The sequence below is a fragment of the Meriones unguiculatus genome, chromosome 6 (genome assembly GCF_030254825.1).
Source record: "Meriones unguiculatus strain TT.TT164.6M chromosome 6, Bangor_MerUng_6.1, whole genome shotgun sequence".
In the NCBI taxonomy this organism is placed as follows: domain Eukaryota; kingdom Metazoa; phylum Chordata; class Mammalia; order Rodentia; family Muridae; genus Meriones; species Meriones unguiculatus.
Window position 1 is genome coordinate 71,537,254 of NC_083354.1, and position 24,396 is coordinate 71,561,649.

The following is a 24,396-nucleotide window of genomic DNA, read 5'->3' on the forward strand; positions in this document are numbered from 1 at the left end:
TTCTTTCATGGTACACCTTTTGACCCTGTTAAAACCAAGAGGCAAGGAAAGCTGAAGCCCTGAGTAGGTCCTCAGAATCCGTCGCCCCAATCAGACCCTGACAGACAAAAATGTGCCTTCTTGTTGAATGACAAATAAATAAGTAAATAAATAAATAAATAAATAAAAAGGAAGAAAGGGTGTGACTGCTCCTTGGTACGGTGGAGGAGAAGGTTTATTGTGGTTAAAAGGGAGAAGCAGGGACATCTGGGCGAGTCCAGAGTGAACCAGACCGTGAGCCTGTCCGTGTGAGGAGAGAGTGGGGGAGAGGAGTGGAAAGGGCCAGGAGAGTAAAGGGTAGACACTGCGATAAATCAGGGTGACTCTTCAGGCCAGAAGTTCTAATCTGTTCTTAAACTGGACATTTCTGGGATTGAACTGCTCTTAGAAGTCTGCGTTGTTTTTCCTCCTGGAAAGTTAATTATTCACATTTTAAAATTAGAACAAAGGATGGACTGCCGTCGCTTCCTTCTGCGGCTTTGTCTGAAATGGCTACGTGATTCTTCTAGGTAGGATCGCTTCAGTTACAAACCTCCATGTATAACCCAGAGCCCATTCAGTGGCTTAAGGTTGGATTTGTGACGGAGGGTTTTGCTTTTATGTGGTTGTAAAGCTAAGTAAGTCTGACCTGGTGGTCACGGAGGTCTGTGCCACCCGTCAGCCTGTGGCCTTCTGTAGTTTGGGGAATGAGGTCTCTGCCTTCAGCAGAGGCTACGGCCTGTCATCGGAGGGCTGGCTGTGTGGGGGCCGGTTACTGCAGAACCTCCATGGCAGAAGGGAGACTTGGGCCAGAGCCTGTCACAGATGTTAGGTTTCAAAGTCGGGACAAACAGCCGAAGTGTCTATTTAACATAACAAGTGGACCTGGTTCTCCCAGAATCCCTCAGTCCCTACCTGTTATAGGGCATGGCTGGCATCCCCAACCCAGGGGCTGGGATGACTTCTCCCAGACCCTCTTTCCTCTGTAATCCAGACATTTGGTAGCCCCCAGCATTGTAGGTCTCAGTAGGCAAATCCTGTTGGTGCCTGGGAGGATCTGAAATACAGGCAGCAGGATCTAACCTGGAACACTGCTCACTTCGTTTTGATGCCATAGCAGAAAAATGAGAACACGGCCAATGTTACTGTATTTTTTTATTAAAAAAACAAATTAAACAAAATAGTAATCTATGACATATATAAAACTGTGCTGGAGTCCATAGTTCATGGTCAGGATGGCTCAGAAGGCTCAGCCAAGGGCGTGGCTGGGGCAGTTTCTTTCTCTTCATATCTAGGGGGCAAATCCAGTGGAAGATGTCCCGTACGTGAGCTCTCAGAGGATGAACCCGACCCAGAAATGGTGAATATGAGTTCCCGTTCTCTCTCAGAGGCTGTGCCCTGGCCCTCAGGAGCCGGGATCCTGCTGGAAACAAGAAAGCAAGATCATGAAAACAGGGTCAGCCCTTAAGCACTGGGCTTTACTGAGGGCCGTGTTCCCAGGAGCCTCAGCCCAGGCTAGGAGCTGTTTCTCCTACCCTGTTGCTGCTGTTGTTGGTACAGGTTCTCTCTGCGTAGACCAGGCTGACCTCAAGCTCACAGACATCTGCCTCCCTCTTTGCCTCCCTGATGCTGCTGGGACTGAGGGGGCACACCGCCGTGCTTGCTCATTCTGTTTATAGACCTCCTTTCATTCATTCCTCACCCCTACTTTCTCTTTTTAAGAAGGCGTGTGTGTGTGTGTGTGTGTGTGTGTGTGTGTGTGTGTGTGTGTTCAGCACATGTGCCATGGTGCATGTGTGGAGGTCAGAGTTGGTTCTCCTCTTCCACCATACCGGTCTCCAGGACTGAACTCAGGTCGTTGGCTTGGCAGCAAAGGCTTTGACCCAGGGAGCCATCTTGCCAGTCCCTTATCCCTTCTTTTTCTTAGAATTGGCTGGAACGTTAAGACAACCTGGCTCCTGCCATCATTGACTTTGTCAACAAAAAGGCTCTAAGCCTAAAGGTCCACTCGTCACTAGAGATAGCTGGTGTGCCAGCACTCCTGCACAGTCACTGTCTTCTGAAGGGGGTACGACAAGGTGGGTGAACACGTGCAAATAGAATAATTAAAAAACACTAAAGCTTGGTGGGAGCCAGGGAGCCACACCAGTCACTGAGGAGCTCTAACAGCAGGGGCTAAAGCCTCAGTTCTACTCTGCTGCTTTCCCTGAAGGCAGTCTCAGCTCCTCCATTCACCTTTCGGGAGCCTCCCCGACCTTACATTCTGATGGTAGCAGCACCTCCACCTAGGGTGACCATAAAAATCAGGAAATAGTGCAAGGAAAGCCAAACCCAAAGGTACCAAAATCACACAGCAGCCTCAACAAGGACTTGGCTAAAGCCCCTAGACCTTGGTTTTAGGTTTGGGGAAGTTTAATCATTGGAGGGGAAAAAACAATACAGCCTTCATTATTAGATGTCTGTCTCCAGTTGCTGGTCCTTCTCCACAGAAACACCTGCACTCACCTCCCCAGCTCTGTGTGGCTCAGGCGCCTGCTCTGTCCTCTGCTCACCTCCTTCCCCCTCTCTTAGAAAGTCTCTTCGGCTAGTTTTGTGGCAAACAGGCAACTTCATGCTCCTCCAGTGCCTTGATGACGCGCACGCGTCCCCTTCACCGGACTGCCACCTACGCTATCTGAATGTTGAGGTTCTCCTAGCTCCCCAGGGGGACTCTTGAGTGATGGCAGCTATGGGCACCAGGTCCTTTGGGCCTAACTTCTCCTCTGAAAAATGCCCACATGTCCCCATTGTCAAGATAGTCCGGGGATGTTTTTCAACAACCTTCCCTTCTCTCTCCGTAAGCTGGGTCCCCTCACTCCATTAGCATCCAGGGGCTACACACACTGGCCGATATCTGGCACTGCCTGGGACATCTGCCTGGAAGCCTTCTGCCATGCCTTAGCAGCTCTGTATCAGCACCACCTCTCTCCTGGGACCCAGCTCCGGAAGTCCACCGCAAAGGTCTTCTCTCGAGGCCCCTCCACCAGCAGCTATCCCAGATCCACCTTTAGCCTGTGTGACCTCCATCACTGCCTTTCCTGTCACTCACTCTGGAAACCAGTGTCGCCCTGCTTCCTCAAAGCGAGACTTCCTCTTACCCTCTCACACTGTCTTCGGTTCTTGCTGCCTCGGCCTGCCCTTGCTGCTGCTGCTGTGGTGCAAGGCATGGACCATCTACCTCTCTTCAGTGATTTTTCAAAGCTCTGTGGCCCAGAAGCAGATGAACATAAAGGAAGGGGTCCAGCAGGGCCAGGCGCCCTGGGGCCTGGAACCTCTCTGCCGTCTGAAACAGCGAAGCTACTAAAGCAGAGATTCCTGGACCTCAAAGTAGCACTCTGGGGCGGATGGGTAGTTACAGGAACAATTAAGATGCTCGGAGGTTTCCTAGCAACCCTTCATCACTCAGGGAAGCAGGAACTCTGACGTGCCACCAGACACTAGGGCCCTCTAATGTCTGTCATTACACCCAAACCTTAAAGCTCACTGGCCCGGATTCAGGCCTCCACCTAGAGTGACTGCACATGCCCACTGGTGATGTTCAAGAGGAAGTCTTACCTGTGGTTAAAAAGACTGGAATAGGAAGGTGGGTTTTCAACCTGGTGTGAGCCGTGAGCCCCAGGAGATGGAGTCCCTGCTGAAGGCTCAGGAAAGTAAGGTGGCGGAGGGGGCGGGAATATTATCACTGAGTCACCTGGGGAGATGCAGAGCCGTGAGTTAGGAAAAAAGCAAACAGCAAAATTAACGACACCGCTCTTGTCCCCCGCCCCATAAAGGGTCAGAACGACCCTGAGCGCTCTGGAATGTAAAAGCAGCCTGGGACACTTCCGTGTCACAGGGACTAGGTTGACATTGGAGGGGACTGCTATCTAACAGGTGTTTCTGTTTGGGATGATGGGAAAGTTCTGGAAGCTGATGGTGATGATTTTATTACAATACTTTGACCATATTTAATAATGTTACCCCCCCCAGGTCGGGGTTTCTCTGTGAAGCCCTGGCTGTCCTGGAACTCACTCTGCAGACCAGGCTGGCCTCAAACACAGAGATCCACCCGCCTCTGCCTCCTGTTTGCTGGGATTAAAGGTGTGTGCCACCACCGCCTAGCAGATTATATATTTCTAAAACAGTTAAAATAGGGCTGGGCCGGGATGGGGAGGGGACGGCTCAGGCAGTAAAGAGGTATCTTCACAAGCAGGAGGACCTGAGTTCAAACCCATCCCTGCACCCATGGGTGACAGTGGTCAGAACGGTGTGTGCCTGCAATTCCAGCTCCAGAGGGTAGAAATGGGAGGATCCTTGTCAATCTTCAGTCGAAGCTGGAACCCCAGTCGCAAAACCTGAGGTGCTCAGTGACGGAGAAAGATGCCCAAGATTGCCTTCAAGCCCCCATCTGCATACACATGCGCACACATGCAGACACAGACACACTCACAGGACACAAAAGCAAATGAAAATTTAAAATGCTTAAACCAGTAAGTTTTTTGTTGTTTTGGTTTTCGTTGGTTTTCTCTCTTTGGGGGGTGGGGGGTAGGTGTCATTTAGAGACAGGATTTCTCTTAACTGTCCTGGAACTCACTCTGTAGATCAGGCTGTCCTCAAACTCACAAACATTCCCCTGGCTCTGCCTGGCTGGTTTTCTTTGTTTTGATTTGTTTGAGACAGGGTCTCACTATGTAGCCCTGGCTGGCCTAGAGCTTGCTCTGTAGACCAGGCTGGTCCCAGACTCACAGAGACCCACCTATTTTTGCCTCTTGAGTGTTGGGATTAAAATATATGGTATTTAAAACATGGATTAAAGGCAGCACACACAGCCCTAAACTAGCAAGTTTTGCGGTACATATAGGCTACCACGGTGTGTTGTTTTTTTTTTTTAAGTTGGCCTATTATTTAGAGCCATGAGCTCTCCTACAGCAATATGGACTCAGTCTTTATCAAACGTGCTTGAATTAAAGCATCTGTGAGAGTCAGTAGAATGCTCCCTCAGTTTCCTGGGGATGTCTTCTGCTGGGAGGCTTAGTTCACCAACAGCCCGCTGCTGGATGAAGGGCAGAGTTGCTTGACTACAGTACTCTGGACACATGGACACATGCCACACTGTGCCCCACCTTCGCCTCAGCTGCATGGGTGAAACCCAGCTTTAAAAAAATGTTGGTTCTGTGTCTGTTCACTCTGAACAGAGCCCCTGGGTTCTAGAGCCATTTGTGTCCAGCCTTAACCACCACCTCACAGGGCGGACCTGTCAGCTTCCAACGCCTGGTGAAGGCACCTTCATCCCTATCACCCGCTAAGGCCATTTATTTGCCTGAGGAAGAAACACTTCCAGCTGCCTGTCTCTGTCCCCTGGACTCAGCCGTTCCCTGAGGTCACAGAGATATGCAGAAAATGAATGAATTCATGAAGTCTTGCTGTCCTGTGAGCAGATGGCATGTGGTCCCTAAGCTGTTTGTGGAAAGGTGCTTTGGATTCATCTGAGTTGTACCGGATGTTGGGGGTTGGGCTGGGGAGATGGTTTAGCGAGTTAAGAGTGCACTCTGCTCTTTCAGAGGCTCCAGGCCTGATTCTCAGCACCCGCATCAGGCAGCTCACAACTGCTCGTAACTCCAGTTCTGGGGGATTCAACACCCTCTTCTGGCCTCCTCAGGCACCCTCACTCATGTGTCCATCCCTAAACACACACACAGATAAAAATAAAATAAATCAAAGCCAGGAGTGTGGCACACGCCTTTAATCCCGGCACTCCGGAGGCAGAGGCAGGTGGGAGCCCTGTGTGTTTGAGGTCGGCCTGGTCCACAGAGTGAGTACAGGACAGCCAGGGCTGCACAGTGAGACCCTGTCTCAAATGTATGCCTGTAATCCCACCACTCAGAGAGGCAGCGGCAGGTGGGATCTCTGTGAGTTTGAGGCCAGCCTGGTCCACAGAGTGAGTACAGGACAGCCAAGGCTACACAGAGAAACCCTGTCCAAAATATGATAGATAGATAGATAGATAGATAGATAGATAGATAGATAGATAGATTTTTTTTTTTTTAAAGAAGATCTTAGTAGGTCTAGGAACTGAAATCGAATATTCACTTTAACTCCATACTGTAGCATCAAGGGCCCGTGAAGCAAGCCCACAGAGCAGGCCTGTTGTAGCCTGTTTTCACTATAAACAGGCCTCTTCATGCATGCTCACCCGGCCAGGGCCTAGCACTGAACATATCCGTAATGGAACAGTGTTGAGACCCATGAAGCCTCTTCTGCAACCTTATGAAGAAGAGAGTGCGAGAGGCCAGAGATTCACGGGTGTGATGGGCACCAGAGGGGAGGTGGAAAGTGAGTTCTCACACCTGCGGCTTGAATGACATGCTAAGACAAGTGTAGGGGTTCAGGAGTGGTACCCCGCCGGTTCTGCTTCCAGCTCGCACCAGATGGCAGCCACCTGCTCATGGGAAGGCCCCTTCCGGTAAACCCCAAGGGCACCTCTCAAAATACTACCCCCCCCAGGCCAGTGGAGGAGCGTTCTGAAGCACTCATTTACCTCAGACGCAAACATACGTGACACTGGGGGAATGTCATGTCTCCTCAGATCTCCTGGACTGCCTTCTAAGAACACGTGTGACCCATAAAACAGAATCATATCTGCGTGTGCTGAGGAGGGCGCAGGCACAGGCTAGACTGTGTGTGGCTGTCCATCTAGCTAGCTGCTCCCTGCCACTTACTCACTTATAACCTTGGGCCTCCGTCTCTACAGGTCTCACATGGAGGTGCTAAGTGTGCCTTGATGGGTTGCTTTCAGCATGACTGAATCTCAAATAATAAGCTCTTTAATACAAGGCCAGTGTTTGGCACAGGGTTAGACCCTCTGTGAGTGCTAGCTAGCTATTATGATCTTCATGTTGTCACTATAAACATTTATATACATGAAGAAATGAGCCAGAGCATTTACCCTAGTTTGGAACAGTACATTCTACGAATCCATCTTCTTTTCCCCTCTGAGCCTGCTACCTCAGGAGGCCCAGTACCTTCACTCCTCCATCCAGAGGCCCTCACACACCCTAAACATGAGACATGGCCCTCACCTCTTGTCCCCTCTCTTGTTCAGCTCTGAGGCCTCATTACCCAGTCCTTCCGTGAGGAGAGCCTGTGTCTGTAGGTGGTAGTCAGTGAGCAGAACCCCAAAACTTTCCCTAAATGAAAGGGTTCCATTCCAGCAGGAGAGGAAATGGGGAAACGGGATCACTTGGTTGGTCCCTAAGGCAACAGAAGGCTTCAAGGCTATCTTCCTGGTTCTTCTCTCATTTTCCTTTTAAGTTGCTCCGTAGCCTCAGTCAAGGTCATTACTTACTGCCCCAATGCTCCTGCTAAGTAATAGTGTGGCTGGGAATAGAAGAATTCCCACAAGGCATACCACAGGGATGGCTGTGTGTGTGTGTGTGTAGAGTATCTATGTGCTCAAGTATGTGTACATGTACGAGACAGGAGTTGAGGAGAAAACCTATACCAGACCTAGGGAAGCCTGGTTAAGCCTTGAAGCAACGTCTGCTACTGACTGGAGCAAGCGCGCATCTGAGGAGACACTCACCTACAGTGATGTGGACAGGCTCCGTGCTCAGGGTGTGCCCACCCTCCATTTCAGAGCTCTCTCGGCTTGAACTCAGGTTGTTTTTCTTCTTAACATGGGCCACCACGAAGAAACACAATCCCACAAGCACGATCAGAGGCCCCATGATCTGCAGCGAAAGGAAGCCACAGATCTGGGGCTCTGTCTCTCCGGTGTCCGTCTCATTCAGTGGCTCCGGTGCCCAGTCTGAGCCACACCCAGGCACCCAAATGCCCAGGATGCTGATGAGCATGCCGCTGGTCAGGAACAGGAACCCAAAGATGAGGCACTGGGCAAACTGGCGGCTCTCTCCACAGAAGAAGGATTGGTCGGGGTCCTGCTGGCCTCGCCGCTGTCCCTCCCGCAGACGCAGGCGTGCCCGGGACCGAGCCAGAATCACAGCTCCCAGCCCCATCACTGCACACGAAGGCCCAGCAATCTTTAGCACCATGCTGCAGTGTGAGAGAGGCTTATGTTGGCATGCCTGGTACCCAAAGATGGAGAGTAGGACCCCCACACACAGCAGGACTGCACCCAAGACAAAGAGGAAGAAGATGAGCTTGCTGACATGTCTGTCCCTCTGGTCCCCGTCCGGCTCAGCAGTTCCCACGGAGGACATGACCGGCAAAGAACAGGCCTTCTGGTTGTTCCTGGCCTGGAGGGGAAATGCGTCTCCTTCCCTCCAGCAGTTTCGGGTTCTGCAAGCAGAAAATAAATGCAGAATTACAGTGGGCGCAGGTATCTCTGCCCAGCTGTGGTCGCTTGCTGGCTGGAGCAGAAGTCACAGAAGGGTGACCCGTCAGGAGGCGGAACTTGAAGCAACGGGTCTACTGTGGAACAATGACTTGGCCTCTGAGTCAGGAGAAGTGGCATCCAGAGACTCCCAAATGTGTAATTTCATGAATATATCAAAAAAGAGGAAATTCAATTACCATGCTTCTGAGATAAGAAAACCTTTTTAAAAATAAATAAAATGACTGGGTTTAGCATTTCCTGTTCTGAGTCTTACTCATTTCTCCAGGCCAAAAAAAAAAAAAAAAAAAGGCAGATAAGGGAAGAGCAACGGGGATAATTTTCTGATATATAGCTCCCTTGTATCAGGTCAGAACTGCTCCAATAGCTAACTTTCCACTTCCTGTTTAAGACCCCAGCGACTTTTCATCTCTCACCTTCCTCCCAGGCTACACTAGCACACTACCCACGGTCAGATCGAAAAGGTGGTTCAGAAAGACAGTAGGTCTGTAGACTTTAAAGTCAATTCCATCAAAACGTGATTCTCAAGTTCCCGAGAAGCAAAGTCTGGGGCTGCCCCGACACCCCACCCCACTGGCAGCTCAGTTTCAGGACCTTGGCGTGACCTGGGAGAATCTGGCACAACAGGTGAAGGCCAGCCCCAAGGCAGACAGGGCCCTCGGGTCAGAGGACCGCAAGGCTGTCAGTCACTCTGCTCTACCAGGCCTCCCGCTCCCACAGAGGCTGAGACAGAGGAAAGCACGCAAGGCTGACAAAACTTGCTGCGGGGCCTACCTAGTGGAAAAGCACCTTTCACAGAACCCACACAGGACTGTTTTATACTTCAAGGGTATTTTATACTGCCTAGACACGGTGGCAAATACCTTTAAGGGGAGGCAGAGCCAGGCGGGTCTCTGAGTGCGAGGACAGCCTGGTCTACAGAGTGAGTTCCAGGACAGCCGGGGCTACCTAACAGGGAGACCCTGCCTCAAAATACAACAAAAACAAGACAAAAGAGTATAATATACGAACTTCACGAAGCCGCGATGAATGCTGGCGCTTGCACACAGCATTGATCTTTAAACCAGTCTCGCTCCAGGGACTGAGGGTAGGGGTCCACCAAGTCAGGAAGGATATATTCAGACAGAAAACTTTAAAACATACGTTGTCATTCACATTCTTGGCCGACAAGAAGGAGCTCACGGCTCCAAGGCCGAGATCATCTTGAGAAACTAGAATCCTGTGTAAGGAAGCCGAGATTGAGTGACGAAAGTAGACAGGTGATGCTGCCGCCCTAGAAAAGTACTTTCTCCTCCCCCACCCCCACCCCCAAAGTGCGACAGAACCAGAAAGAAGTGGAGAAAAAGAAAAAGAAAAAGAAAAAGAAAAAAACGGCAACAAGAGGTGAGGTGAGCTTGTCTCTCCCTCTTAGAAAAGCCCCACTCCGTGAAGATGCGAAGCTGGAAAACTTCAGGCAGAACTTCAGGCATCCTTCTAACTTACAGCAGTCTTTCCCTGAGTCACACAATCTCACTGCCGCGTTCCCAGGTGAGCACCGGCCTGATTCTGTTAGGAAAGACTCACTTTGTTCCTGGTACCTTCGGCTTTGCGGCTATTCGTGGGCTTCAATTCTCTTGAGGCAAATTCCCAAACCCCAACAGTAGAAGAAGCAGCAACATAGAAACGCCAAACTAGATTTGTATCCCCACCCCACCCCCCAGGACACCACGTACGTGTGCTGGTGCCTGATCCAAACTGAGCTGGAGATCGCCTCCGCGCCCAAAACGCCAACACCCAGGGGCGCCCAAATAGAGCGCAAAATACGTGAGAGACGGAACCTTTTCTACCTTCAACTCGGTTTCCTGGCAAAGCCAAACCCGCCCCCTAAACACCCTCTGGTTTTCCCAAAAGCGAGACCCAGATCAACAGCGTCTCCCTGCTTCCCGCGCTCCGAGGAGCTGGCAAGGTCAGACCAGGAGAGGCGAGCGTCGCTGCGGCCCCCGGGGCGCCGCTTACCTGGGCCGGTCCAGGGCTCCGCGCCGCGCGCCTGGCTCCACGCTCGCCCTCTGCGCGCCGGGGCCGCCTCCGCGCGCAACGGCCCAGCGCTGCCCGGCTGGCGGGCGCGGCGGCCAGGCGGGCGGGGCAGGGCAGGGCTGGCCGGTGGGAGCTGGCCGCTGCCGGGTGCTGCCCTCCCGGGGCACGGGCGCGCCGCTCCTGAGCGCCGAGCTAGGGGCGGTATCGCCGGCCCCGGGACGGTAGGAGTTGGCCGTGCACGCTTTGGGAACTGGCTGGCTGATGGGCACCTACCACCAAGCTGGGGTTGGGGGGGACACCAGCGAATTGAGACTGTCCCCCTGGCCTCCCGGGGCTGTGTGCAGCCGTGACAAGGAGGAAGAGTTGGTCCCTTTGCAGCCTAGGTGCCGAGGGGGAGGGGACAGACTGCGGGATGTCTGAGCCCCAGCACACCAACAAAGAAAGCCAAGGGCCCTGGTCCTCTGCTGAGGGGGTTCACTTAACTGCTCTGAGACCTCGACAGGGGTTCTACAAGCGTTCTACAAGCGGATATGGGGACAGCTGGGCCCTTTGGACAGTGAGACCGGAGACCTTCTATTCTATCGTTCAACCTGAGGGCCTAGCTCCTAGACTGAGATCCTCGGATGGGGATCTCCCAGAACCCCCTGTCCCTTCCTAGTCATATATGTGCACGTAGCTCTCCCTTGCCATAAAACACGCGTCCACGGGGATTAAACTGTTAACTCTCCTGCCCTTGCCCTTGGAGTTTCTGATGGGCTTGCTAATCCCCGTGCTATTTGTAACGTGCCCCGTGACACTTGACAAGCATCCAACTGTGCTAGTTTCCACTCCAGAGGTCAGGCCGCTGTGAGGGGTGAGTCAAGTGTGCTCTGGGCCCAAACACGGAGACACCCAGAGCTGTGGGGACTTTCCCACCTTGCCTTTCCTCCCCAGCTTCCTGTCTCCTTGAAAGTCCGTCCATTCTTGTTAGTTTCCTGATGGATGAATTAGGTTTGGTAAAAAGAGGTGGAGAAGAGTCACGAGGCCGAGCAAGAGGGCTGGAGAGTTACCTGAGCTCTGGGGCTGGTGGAGTGGGAAGGGTGAGAAGGGGGTTCGCGCCTATAGCCACGGAAATGGGGGTGCCGAGCAGAAGGGACAAACTTGTCTCTTGGGCCAGATGTGGGCTTTCTTGCATCTGGGGCTCTGAGCACTGAGTCTCCAACAAGGTAGGCTTACACAATGGCTAACAGCAGCACTCAGCTCCCAGCTGGCTCTGTGGTCGTCCGCCTTCACCAGCAGCCCGAGGTTCCCCTAGGTGAGGGTCATCAGTAGATGGGGACCTAACAAGCCAGTTTGCCCACAAGAAGCTGGATCAGCCGGAGCTGGGGATCAGCCAGAGCTGGGGTGACCGCTGTACCTGCTCGGATGGGGCAAACAGTGCGATGTGCTCGAAGCAGTGTTCTCCCCCATCACCCAGAAAACGCATGTGCTGTGGACTTGGAAAACACTTTTATGACTCGGTCTTGTGGTGCCAGGGAGGGACTTGTACAGATCAATAAAGGAACTATCCCAGGGATATTGCAGTCATCTGGGCCTTGGGTGGGGAAATCCTGGTCAAAGTGTCAAGGTATGCCAGTCACCTTCTGGAAAGGCACCAAGGTATACCCAGTTAATGGGCAGCAAACCAGCAGTGGCTATGGCACAACAGTGGAGAGCCATGGGCTTCCTAAGGGCTCAGGCTCTCACAAGGGACTAGCCCCCTCCGGCCACGGCCTGCTAACAGCTCTTCACCTCAGACGGTTCCATGTCCATTGCCCACTGGCTCGTCCCCCCTCATTTATTTGGAAGCCAGTCTCTGGCAGAGTCCTGCATGAGCCTGGAAGGGGCCTGTTGATACAGCTGCCCCGCTGGTACCACATGACTGCGGGCTTGCCACCCATGACAGACTCGAATGTCCTGGCACCAAGGGCAATCCGATTAGTCTCCCCTTGGGATAGCCACTGTTTGTGTCTTTTGGAGCCCGCTGGACTAAATCAAAGCCCTAGAAACTCATCATCTGTCAAGTATGACATGTCCTTAGACCAGGCCTGGTCCTGGGGGAGAGCTGCAAGATCCAAGGCTGGTCCCCTCTCCAGCTGTTAGGTGGTGAGAAAAGATACATCCAGACAGAACCTTTAGAAAAACAGCAACAAAAACAAGATTTTAAAATTGGGTGAAGCCAGGCACGGTAGTGAAGGCCTATGATCCTAGCCTTGGGAAGCTGAGGATCGTGAGTTCAAGGATAGCCGGAGCTATAGCACAAGTTAACCTGGTCTACACAGTGAGACGCCATCTTGGAAACAAAGCAATACAAAACAAAAATTGGATACACCCCAGATCCATCCAGCCCCTGAATACGGGAGAATGAAGCAGAGGTGAGCATTCATTTATTCAGCCAGAAAATATTTACTGAGCGCTTAGAGAATTCAGTGGAGAGAGAGATTTAGAAAGCTCAGGAGAGCAATGCGTGGAGGAGGGGGACAGAGGGTGCTGCTCTTAACGGACTGAGTACTGGAGGCATCTACACGGCGTAGCACAAACCTGATGGGAATGAGGAAGCTCCGCACTGTCTATTGTTACATAACAAACAGCCCCCAAACACAGAGGCTGACAATAGATTTACTGTCTCCCCAGTTTTTGAGGGTCATGAAAGAGGTTGGTTTCTGGGAGTGGCTTAGCTGGGTCTGGTTTGGGGTCTCTCCCAAGGCTGCAGGGCAGAGTGGTAGGTGTGTATGGCTGGGACTGGGGCTGGGGCAACACACACACACACACACACACACACACACATGCACACATGCCTTCCTCGTGGGAGCCGCCTCAGAGCAAGCTAAAGGCGGGACGACGCAGGGCTTCTCGTAAAGTGGCCCCTGAGCTTCCATCTCACTCCTTCCGCTTCATTCCAGTCCACAGGACCGAGCCACCAGATCAAGCATCAGCTTGCACGTCAAAGCATCTGTGGACACATTTTATAATGCCTGGAAGAAGGAGCTAACAGCAGCATGGGGGCTGGAGAAATGCTCTTCTGGAGCTCAGTTCCCAGCACTCACACTCGTGGCTCCTTGTAACTCCAGTTCCAGGGGATCTGACACTCTCTTCTGGCCCCTGCGTGCACCAGACACAGGTGGTTGATACCCACAGGACACATACACATAAATAAAGTAAAAATATTCCCTAAAAACAGCAGGGAGTGCCGGGCAGTGGTGGCACTCTGTGAGTTCGAGGCCAGCCTGGTCTCAGAGTGAGCCCAAGACAGCCAGGGCTATTACACAGAAAACCCCTTCTCAAAAAGCCAAAACAAACAGACAAACAGCAAGGGGACAGAGAGATGGTTCCATTATTAAGAGCAGAAGGTTCAGTTCCTAGGGCCTGTATGGCAGCTCACAACTGTCTGTAACTCGTTTCAGGGCCTTCTTCTGACCTCTGCCAGCACCAACATGCAGTTCGTACACAGACGCACATTCAGACAAAATACCCATACACATAAATGTTTTTTAACTTAATTAAAAATACAAAAATAAAAAAAAAGGCTGTGTGGTGGTGCACACCTTTAATCCCAGATCTCAGGAGGCAGAGGCAGATTGATGTCTGTGAGTTCAAGGACAGCCTGGACTATACCCTGTCTCAAAAACAAAACAAAACAAAAAACAAGCACAAAAGCTCTGATCTGGGCGTTTGCGTGGAGAAGAGCAGGAGGCCAGGGTTGCTGAAGTAGGTGAGTGAAAGGATGAGGACACATGGGATGCTAACTGAACTATGGAGAGCAAACACCCACAAAGCGGTCCCAGCGGGGTCTCCGGAACACCAGGAGCCGAGAGGAAGGAAAGCCTGCCATTCAACAGGGCATCGAAGATACCCATCCCGTGGGCAGTCCTAGGGAGGGCTTTGAGTTTAACTGCTTAACTACGATCTGATTTTTCTTTTCTAGTTGGACTCTCTCGGACAGCCTGGAGCATATAGTTTATTGGTTTAAGCAATCGCCTGCCTTAGCCTTCTAAGAAGCAAGGGTTGGTGATTCATTAATTCATTTACTTAATATTTTATTTAACTTATTTTGTAATGCTAGATAACGGTCTCAGGGTCTGGCTTGTACTGAGCCACATTCTCAACACTGGTTTATTTGTTTCTTTCACTTTTTAGAGGTTTTTTTTTTTAAGATTTATTTTTATATGTGTGTGTGTGTGTGTGTGTGTGTGTGTGTGTAAGACTATGTGCACATGTGAGTGTGGTGCCCACAGTGGCCTGAGTATTAGAAGCACCGGAGTTTCAGGCGGCTGTGAGCCAGCCAACATGGATCCTGGGAACCATGTTTCAAGACTCTCGCCAGGCCTCCGAGACATCCTTCCGAAGCTGCCTTGCCCAGTCCGACCACCCAGCTTCGCAGCAGCTGCTGCCAGTGTTCCTGGGACTTTCTTTTTTTCCTCCACAACCCAGGGGCCGGAGACATGGGCTGGCTGACCGTCTAGTCAGAATTCAAGGTTCAGGCTGAGTACCTCAACTGATTCTCCCACAAAGGCAACCCTTTGCAGTCATTTTACAGCCTGGATGGTGCTGCTGCTCTCCCGTGGCTGGTAACAGCGCTGCCGGAGGGCCTGGGAGCCATACCAGGAGGGTGGAATGCATGCGTTTGGTCCAGGGAGACAGAGCTCACCTGGAGTAAAACCTTTATGAGCTTCCTCGGGGAGAGCCCTCATCACTCACGTGGTGGCCTCAGCTTCTACTCTGAGGGGTGGAAGAAAGCAGCTTATTAAAAAGTCGGAAGGAAAAATGGTGGTTTCCTGGCATCTTTTGTTATTTGTTCAGTTCCCCGCTGTCTACTGGACCCCTGAGAATGAGTGATTTCCTCCCAGCATATAAGAAGCCTATAAAAATGCAATAGACTGAATTCTGATTTTTCTTTGCTACTTTACTAATTGCTCGGCCTTGGGGCAAGTAACACGTTCTCCGTGCCTCTCCGTTCTCTGCCATCTGACGGAGATAACAAGACCTACCAGGAAGGCTAAGGGTATGACAGATGGAGGGCATCAATAAATGTATTTCTTTTTAACCTCTGTGGTTACTCAGGAGAGAAGAGAACGCTCCCTGAATTCAAAGGAGAACGTGTCAATTTTAACACAGTGCTTTGAGCTCGTTCCTACAGCAGCCCTCCCTGTGCCTTCTGGGGGTAGAAAGGTGAGTCTCAGAGTGTTGCAGAGACCAGCATGTCTGCACAGCTCCCCGTGCTCTCTGCCCTGTGCTTCCGCCTTTGTGGTATCTACATTTATAGCACTTATGAAAGGTGCCTGGCTGTGGTGGTTTGTCCAGAGGGACACGTGACCTTCCAAAGGTGATCTCACAGCCAGTCCATGGCCAAGGCTCAGGTTCTGCCCTGTTGGTTGCAACCCTGTCTCCAAATTCTCTGTCTAGCCCTTCCACCTCCTGGCGGCCACTGTTGACTCCAAGATGGAGTCAAATCAGTTTGTCCTGCTCTGAAATTACAGCCCAGTGAAGTAAAACAAGAAAATGGATGGTGGAGGAAAGGAAGGAAAGAGGGGAAGAAGGAAAGAAAAGTCTTACCCTGGTTCCCACCTCCTTTAGAGAGACTGTGGCCCGTGTTCTGGGCAGATAGAACCCTTCCGATGCTACCCATGTAGGTCACTTGCCTATCCTGGACAGTGAGGCACTTAGGGATAGCTTTCGGCACGACCCCACCCAGCGACCAAGGCGGGGCCCCTGACTGTCCCAAGGTGCCACACAACCCAGGCGAGGGGTCTGGTGGGTTAGGGCTCTTCCCAGGAGTGGCTGGTCATCTCGGTGACACACTGGAAACCTTCAGCTTCTCCCACAGCAACTTTTGGCTTAAAAAAAAATTTCTTTTTTTTTTTTTTAAGTAATAAGAGTATAACACTTGAGAGCTGGGAGGTTGATAAATAAAAAGGCAGCTTGGCGGGCAGCCAGTCCCCCCTCCTCCAGGTGCCCCACATTTTAACAAAAGGCTTTTTGTGGAAGCCGCAGACTGCAGGTAGAGCTGGGGCCGGAGGCTGCATCAGTCCAGAAAGAAGGCAAAGAGAACCACTGGCTTGAGCTGTTTTTTAACCTTGCTCAGAAGTTTGCTGGGGGAAGGAAGAGACCGACCAGCCTGCGTGCTGGGTGTGACCCAGGTGAAATAGCTACCTGAATTGTCCCCGTGTCTAGCGGAGGCTGAGACCCTGGAGAGGTGTGAATGCTTAGTACCCTGGAAGGTGGGGGCAGCTGTAGACTGTCCTGTCCCTGAGGGGCAGAGAGGTGGCCATCTGGGATGCACCTCACAGATTCGCTGCTCTGCCCGGGACCCTCCGCCTCCATCTGCAGGCAGCCATGACTACCAGTCAGTTTCAAGCCAAGGACAACAGCCCCCCATTCATCCTTTACAATTCCAGCCGGGTGTGCTTTCCCGGCGAGGCCTCCCTTGACCTGCTAATCTAAATGAGCCCAGCATGCATGGCACCTGTGAGTGTGTGTGTTTACAGAACATGTTTTACACTCAATGCCCTTCTTAAAACTGTGGTTATTTATTATCCCATCCACAGCTACCCCACGCACCCACAGAGACACCTGCTGCCCTTCCTGTCACCATCACCATTGGTATTCTAGAGATGCTGTCCTTCTCGGTGTTCAGCATCCGGCTGGTCTCTGTCATTCCAGATCCCACGTTCCTCCTGCTCCTATTTATCCTCTATTCAGTGGCCCACCAGCAACCCAAGCCTCCCTCCTCCTCTGTGTGCCTCGGCTGCTACCATCCGCCCGCTCAGCCAGGCCCAGTGGTGCTGACACAGCATCTCCTGCTACAGAGGCTGCGGCTTCAACCTCGCTGTCCACAGAGCCCGCCCTTCCTGCCTCCTCTGCTGCGCCTCACTCAGTGTGTGCCCCAGGGCTTCTCCTTTCCTCCCCCTGACTAGCTCCTAACCTGTTCTGCAACCCATCAATTCAAGCTCTTCCCTCGTGGGTAGTGTCGGTTCCGGGGCTACCAGTTCAGGACAGCCCAATATGCTCATCTTTAGGCTATGTCTTCTGGCTCCCATCTGTCAGGTAGTCGTTGACTGCTGTGTTGATTAGCTTCCTGACACTTTGACGGCATACCTGAAATGCTCAAGCACTCGCCCCTGATCACTGGGCCCTATCCTTTGGCCTGGTACTTCTCTTTGGGAAGCACAGGATGGACCAGAGTTGCTCACCTCATAGCAGCCAGGAAGTAAAGCACAGACAGAAAGGAGGGGTGGCTGCGGCTTCACTATTGCCTTGAAGGGCACATCTCCAGGAACGCACTTCTTTCTTCTAGGCCCAGACTCCTAAGAGCTGTACCTCTTCCTAATAGTACCATAGGCTGGCCACCAAGCTTCAGTGCCTGGTGTGTGAAGGGCATTTAAGATCCAAACCCTGATACCCAGGCCTCTGCCTCAGTAACTGGGTTCTGCTGCCTTCTCCCAACCCTGCCCCCAAAATGCAACTCAGAAGTCAACTGTTATCTGTGTGAATCAGAGTCTTCTCAGCTGATGTGGGGTCTCATGGTGCCTGGCCATGCAACCCCCGGTTGCTTCTGGATTCACAGAAAGCTGTAAACCCCACCAAGCCTTTTCCTGTGAGCACGGGACCCCTTCGGCTCAGGCAGCAAGGCCCTTCTGTCCAGACAACAAGCAGGCGAACCTCAGCCAAGCATGTACCTACCTGCCATGCCCCGGCCTGGGTCCCAGGTTGCTCCTCAGTTTGCTCTCACCTGCTTCGCGTGAAGCATAACGGCTGCCAGTCCCAGTTGATGGCTCCAGGCTTTGATCTCCTGTTGTGGAAGTGCCGGTCTCCCCAGCATGGTGGCTGGACCGATGTGAGCGTGTCCACAGTCTTGCCTTTCATCTCCTGTCATGAGTGCTTCCTTGAGAGCTTTCAATGCTCCTCGCAAGTGGCCTAAAACTCGGGAACTGCCTCTCTCTGTCCACAGATTTGGAACAGGTTAGCAGTCTTTTTGTGCAAAGGGCTGACAGTAAACGTCCCAGGCTCTGGAGGCACCTGACCATTTGGCTTCCACCACAGCTCTTCTACTCTGCTGCCACGGCTGGAAAGCAGCCCTAGACACAGCCAACGTATGGACATGCAAGCAAGGCTGCAGGCCCACACGGCTGCGGTCATGCACACTAAAGCTGGGATCCCATGCAGTCTTCACACCACAGAAGATTCTTTTCCTTAAGCGCTCAGTTGTCCTTGGCTCCGTGGCCATACAAAAACCTATGGCCACCCAGGTTTGACCCTTGGGCTGCGGTTGGCTCACTCCCGCACTAATCTGCTAGACTTTACAAGAGAAGATGGCGGCCCTGGAGAGACTAAGTTAAGAGCACTTGCTGTTCTTCCCGAGGAGAACCCAGATCTGGGGGTTCACAATCATCTCCAAGGGATCCAATGCCCTTTTCTGCTCCCCTGAGGACAACTGCCGTCCCCCTCCCCCCAAAACACACACTCAAAAGGGAAAGGGGTGGGTCCAGGAAGACAGCAGTGTAAAAAAAACCTCCAAAACCTACCCTCCACTTAGGCAGCAATGGCACTAGTGAAAGCTGTCTGAATGGACAGCTCAGAGCTGTGGAAGGCTCATAACTTCCCTCAAAAGAAGGCCTAGACAGTCCACTACAGTTACCCTGTGTCCGTTCCGGGCCTTAGCAGCCACCTGCTTCTCCACCACATGCCAGACATCTAGGTATCCCGCCAAGGCAGCAAGGATTCACACACAGGTATGTATGCAAACAAGGTGAGCAAAAGGCCACTGGACCCCAGAAAGCGAGCATTTCATCAAGGTGGCTTGTCATGTGACCTCTGGTGATTCCTCACCCCCACCCCGATTTAAAGAGACACTGTTCTTTCTCCCCTCTTCCATTCTTTCTCCTTCCCTTTAGAGAGCTAGACATTAAAAACCAAGACTCGAAAAAGGAACGCCTGTGCAGGGAAAGTCAGAAAGTGACCATACGTGTCCAATAAAAGACCCAAGATGTCCTTAAGTCTCCAGTTCTTTCAGTGTCACAGCACAGAGGCAGCCAGAACAATCAAAACAGCCACAGGCAAGAAACAGCCTCATAGGCCTGGGGTGCAGCTTAGTGGAAGAGTCCTTGCCAGCCATGCGTGAGACCGTGGGCTTGCTCCTTACTAGAGAAAAAGGAAAAGAAAAAGGGAAGAACAAAATACAAACAAACAAACAAACAAAAACATGGTGAAGAAAACACAGCAAATCCCAGGAAGAGGGGAAGCTGCTTCCGTCTTCCATGTTATTAGGTTCAATGTCCGATTACCAAGAACAAAAGTCACAGGGCGTACAAAGAGCAGAGTGCAGGCAATTCAAAGGAAAACTAAACAAGTCAACAGAAACTGCCTCTGAAGAAAGCCTAAAGCCTAAGCACCTAGATACGGGTTCTCAACCTGTGGGTCTCAACCCCATTGGGGAGTTGACTGACCCTTTCACAGGGGTCATCTAAGACCATCAGAAAACACTTGTATTTATATTACGATTTGTAACAGTAGCAAAGTTACAGTAATGAAGTAGCAATGAGATAATTTCATGGTTGGGGGTCACCCCACCATGAAGAGCTGTATTCAAGGGTCACAGGGTTAGGAAGGTTGAGGACCGCTCAAACCCCACAGGTCTTCATCTTCAAGAAAGATGTAGAGAAAGTCAAGACAACAATGTAAGAACAAAACAAGAAGCCAGAAAAGAAACGTGGGAACTGAAAACTGCAGTAAGCAGCCAGGCACAGTGGCACACGCAGTCGGGGAGGCAGAGGCAGGCAGGCGGATGGCTGTGAGTTCAAGGCCAGTCTGGTCTATAGAGGGAGTCCAGGACAGCCAAGGCTACACAGAGAAACCCTATCTCCAAAAATAAAATAAACAAACAAGTAATAATTAAAAAACAAAAAATGCAGTAACCAGAATTAACTTTTCTCTAGCTGGATTCCAAGCCAGATTTGAGTAGATAAACAAAGCATAGATAAACTCAAAAACAGGACAATGGGACATAATCCTGGGTCACAGAAGGAAAATCCTGATAAAAGGAGACCGCCACACCCCTCAGGAGACTGGGAAACAAAGAAGCAGGGATAATATACAAAAAAAAAAAAAAAAAAAAAAATGCCCAAAAAACTGTCAAATGTGATGGATAAAGGCTTTCACATTTGGCGAACTCTAAGCCAGAAGAATCCAAAATAACCCACTGAGAGTCATTACAGCGCTCGCGAGATCTGACCACCTGACTCAAAACACTCTTAGGAAGTTTAAGGCCCAAAGGAAGTGCCAGGGCCAGTGGCGGGAGCTGGGCGGACCCGCGCTGCTGCAGTCAGCATCAGAGCACCTCAGCAACTAGCCGGCTGCTCGGCAAGACTGCGTGTGCGTGTGACACATGGAAGGACACTGGTCCCCGCTTCCTGTGTGCAGATCGTGACTGTAACGTCATCCTGGGCCCCGCGCAGGAGTCCTCAAGCCGTCTGGCTCCTTTTCTGCTGGGTCCGCCAGGGCATCAATTCTAAAGAAGTCCAAAGGGAGAGCCTGGCAGGGTCGGGGGTTGGGAGGAGAGGGGGAATATCTCTGACCATGACTGCACTTCTCTTTGAGACCATTAAACTCTATGACAAAAAAAAAAAGAGAGAGAGAGTCATTACAATCAAACTCTTCTTTTTTCCGCATAACACTATTATGGATGATTCTCTGGGAATTTCATATCATGCACCCCGATCACAATCCCTTCCCAGTCCTTCCACGTCTGTCTTCCACTTGTGACCCCCCTTCCCCGACAAAAAAATAAGAATAAAAAAGTTCCCTTTGTGTTATCTATAGACTCAGTAGAGCATGCTCAAACACAGTGGTCTGCCCCTTGATAGAACTGAGTCCTTCCCCTCCTGCACCCTCGCCAGAAGCCGTCAATTGTGGACAGCTATTCTTCAGCATCCGGGAAGAGAACTTCTTAAGAGTTCTCTTCAGGGGCCAGAGAGATGGCTCAGAGGTTAAGAGGTCTTTCAAAGTTCCTGAGTTCAATTCCTGGCAACCACAGGATTGCTCAAACCATCTATAATGAGATCTGGTGCCCTCTTCTGGCCTGCAGGTGTACATGCAGGCAGAACACTGTATACATAATTAAAAAAAGTTCTCAGTGCCTTCCTGTCTGGTCTGTCACATTTTTTAGAAGGGCGAGGTGGGGTGGGAGGGTAGAATGGTCACAGGAGCCTTCCCTGTCCCTCCCTCTCAACTGGGCATCTTCAGTCAGCCATATCACAGCAAAAGTAGTCCCCTTGCTCTTCACAGTCAGCAAAAGCGTGGATCGTGGGCCTCAACACGATCTGGCAACAGCACAGACCACTAAAACGCCCCCACTACAGTAGGACCACAGACCCAAACAAGGCCCTCAGAGGCTGCCCAGATTATGGACATCAACACGGCCCCCAGGGGCAGCATGGCCTACCAGCACTGAGGTGGGTTCAAGTGACAGCACGGACCACGGACGTTCACAAAGCTCCTGCTGCTCACTCGGGCCGCAGACATCAACACGGGCGCTGGCTGCAGCAGGATGGCGGACCCAGGCGTGGCAGCAGCTTGCACAGACTTCACCAGGGCCTGAGGGGGCAGCGCAGGCGCTCAGATCGGTGTGCCGCTGACGGTGGCATCGCAGACCAGGACATCCGATGGCTCTCGGTGGGTAACAAGCGCCACAGACCTCATCCCAGTCCCCGCCGGGTGTCGCCGGCCTGGCTGGCTTGCAGGTGCCGGGCTTGGCTGCTCCGCAAGCCCCCTCGTGGTGGCTCCATTTCCTTATCCACGCGTGCAGATTCATCTTACTGCGCATGTTTATGGGCCACCCGCAATTGCCCTCCGTTTTATTTTTTGAGATAGTGTCTCTCCCCGCCCCCAAAACTATACGGTACTGATTTTACAAGATTGATGGCCAACAAACCCCAAGGACCCGCCACTTCTTCCCGGCGAGGGCTGGGGTTACGGACACGCACCACCTACCCTCTTCTGTGGGCCGCAGGGACCTGAATCCAGATCCCTATGCTACAAGTGCCCTACCCACTGGGCCATCTTCCCAGCCCCCTGCTCTTTATGCCGCGCATCGCTCTACACTGAGCTTTGTAACACCTTAACCCTCTCGCTCGGTTCTGCTTTTATGGGAGACCCAGAACATTTTGTACATTTATAGGGGAAAAGAATATAAAAATAAATTGACGTGTAGATTTTTCTTTTTCGGGAAATAAAGCGGCACGTAAATTTTGGTTTGTTTGTTTGTTTGTTTGTCTGTTGGAGACCAGGTCTTACTATGTAGCCCCAGCTGGCCTAGAACACATGATGTAGACAAGGCTATCCTCCAGCTCACAGAGCTCTGTCTGCCCCTGCCTCTGCCTCCTGAGTGTTGGGATTAAGGAAGTGCGCCACACCTTTAATTACTCAGCTTTCAATGTTATTTTAAGCAAAACAAAACAAACAAACAAAAAAAAACCCACTAAGGGACAGCAGAGATGGCTCAGCGGCATCTGTAACTCCAGTTCCAGGGACTCTGCTGCCCTCTCTGGCCTTCAACGGTATGAGACACACATAGGGTACACAGACATACAAGCAGGCAAAACACCCATACACATAGAAAAGAACTGATGTCCAACTGATGAATGGATAATGAAAATGTGGTACATTTACACAATGAAATATTATTGAAATATTGCTAAAAATCATGCAGGCAAAACACCCATACACATAGATGAATGGATAATGAAAATGTGGCACATTTACACAATGAAATATTATTGAAATATTGCTAAAAATTAAATGATGAAATCTGCAAGTAAATGGACGGAGCTAGTAAATTTAAAAAAAAAATCGTCCTGAGTGAAGAAGGATTTTTAACCCAGAAAGAAAAAGACAGATGTTGTATTTTAGCTTTTAAGTCTTCAATACGCCTGCTACAAATCTACTAACCATAGTGGTTAGACACCAAGCTGGAGGGGGGGGAGGACCTCCTAAGGAAGGGAAAACTGAATATACAGTTATGAATAGACGGTGGGAGGGACTGGAGCGGGAGCATTGAACAGGGAGGTGAAGAAGGGACCATAGAGGGGGCAATTAACTAACAGCCATTGGAGGAGCCGTGTGGAAACCTCCTACCGCAGAAGCATATACATATACGTATCTACATAAAAGAATTCTAAACAGCGCCACTTAATGGGAGCGGAAAAAAACACGACTAGACAGCTTACAGCACTGCTTAGTTCCATGGCCAAATAGCAAGTTGGGGAGGAAAGCATTTACTTGGTTTACACTTCCACTGTTCATCATCAAAGCAGGTCAGGACAGGAGCTCAATCAGGGCAGGAATTAACGCAGAGGCTACGGAGGGGTGCTGCTTACTGGCTTGCTCCTCATGCTTGTTCAGCCTGCTTTCTTATGGAACCCAGGACCACAGGCATGACTCCACCCACAGTGAGATGCGCCCTCCCCCATCAATCACTAATTAAGTAAATGCCTCACAGATGGATCTTACGGAGGCATTTTTCTCAGTTGTGGTTTCCTCCTTTCAGATAACTAGTTGTGTGTCAGGCTGAACAAGACTAGCCAGCACAACCACCAAGTGAAACCTCCAGTGCCGGGACCCGTTACATCTAGTCGTGTCGTTGGCCACAGGTGCCTGGTTGGAACCCCCAAACAGTGCAGGCTATTGCCAAGGCTGCTGATGGCTCTCCACACACTGATGGTAATGCTCCATTGCTGAAGACAACACTCCCGTATCTCACCGAACGTGGAAAAGTGGGCCTGGTGCTGTGGTAGCTATTCTTGGCTATCACCTTGACTTTATCTCAAATTACCCAAAAACCAAGAATGGAAGGGCACACTTGTGACTTACATTTGCTTAATTAAAAAAAAAAAAACAAACAAAAAAAACAAAAAAAACTTTTCATTAGTTTTTTGTGAATTTCACATCATGTACCCCAATCCCACTCATCTTCCCCTCATACC

At 51.1% G+C, this 24,396-nt stretch overlaps 1 protein-coding gene across 5 annotated transcripts; it reads right to left on the bottom strand.

Annotated features, from left to right (window-relative positions):
• Window positions 1-1,158: 1,158 nt before the first annotated feature.
• Window positions 1,159-10,485, bottom strand: Tmem171 (transmembrane protein 171). Of its 5 annotated transcripts, none has more exons than XM_021647518.2 (4): window positions 10,385-10,485; window positions 7,619-8,334; window positions 3,613-3,748; window positions 1,159-1,441 (listed from the first exon to the last, which is right to left on the bottom strand). In XM_021647518.2, exons 2-4 carry the CDS (start codon window positions 8,253-8,255, stop codon window positions 1,249-1,251), a joined length of 966 nt encoding a protein of 321 aa, XP_021503193.1. In that variant the 5' UTR covers window positions 8,256-8,334; window positions 10,385-10,485; the 3' UTR covers window positions 1,159-1,248. The 5 variants fall into 5 exon arrangements, with proteins under 5 accessions (XP_021503193.1, XP_021503194.1, XP_021503195.1 ...); XM_021647519.2 differs by lacking the exon at window positions 10,385-10,485 and adding an exon at window positions 10,102-10,285; XM_021647520.2 differs by lacking the exon at window positions 10,385-10,485 and adding an exon at window positions 9,953-10,062.
• Between the last annotated feature and the right edge of the window lie 13,911 nt (window positions 10,486-24,396).

Excerpts from the sequence above, each read along its gene's own strand:
- Tmem171 (XM_021647517.2), bottom strand. The coding sequence starts at position 9,441 with ATGCTGTGTGCAAGCGCCAGCATTCATCGCGGCTTCGTGAA. Across the intron at positions 3,749-7,618 it reads GCCTGTCCACATCACTGTAG|GTGACTCAGTGATAATATTC; the intron begins GTGAGTGTCTCC and ends GCATCTCCCCAG. Across the intron at positions 1,442-3,612 it reads TCCAGTCTTTTTAACCACAG|CAGGATCCCGGCTCCTGAGG; the intron begins GTAAGACTTCCT and ends TCTTGTTTCCAG.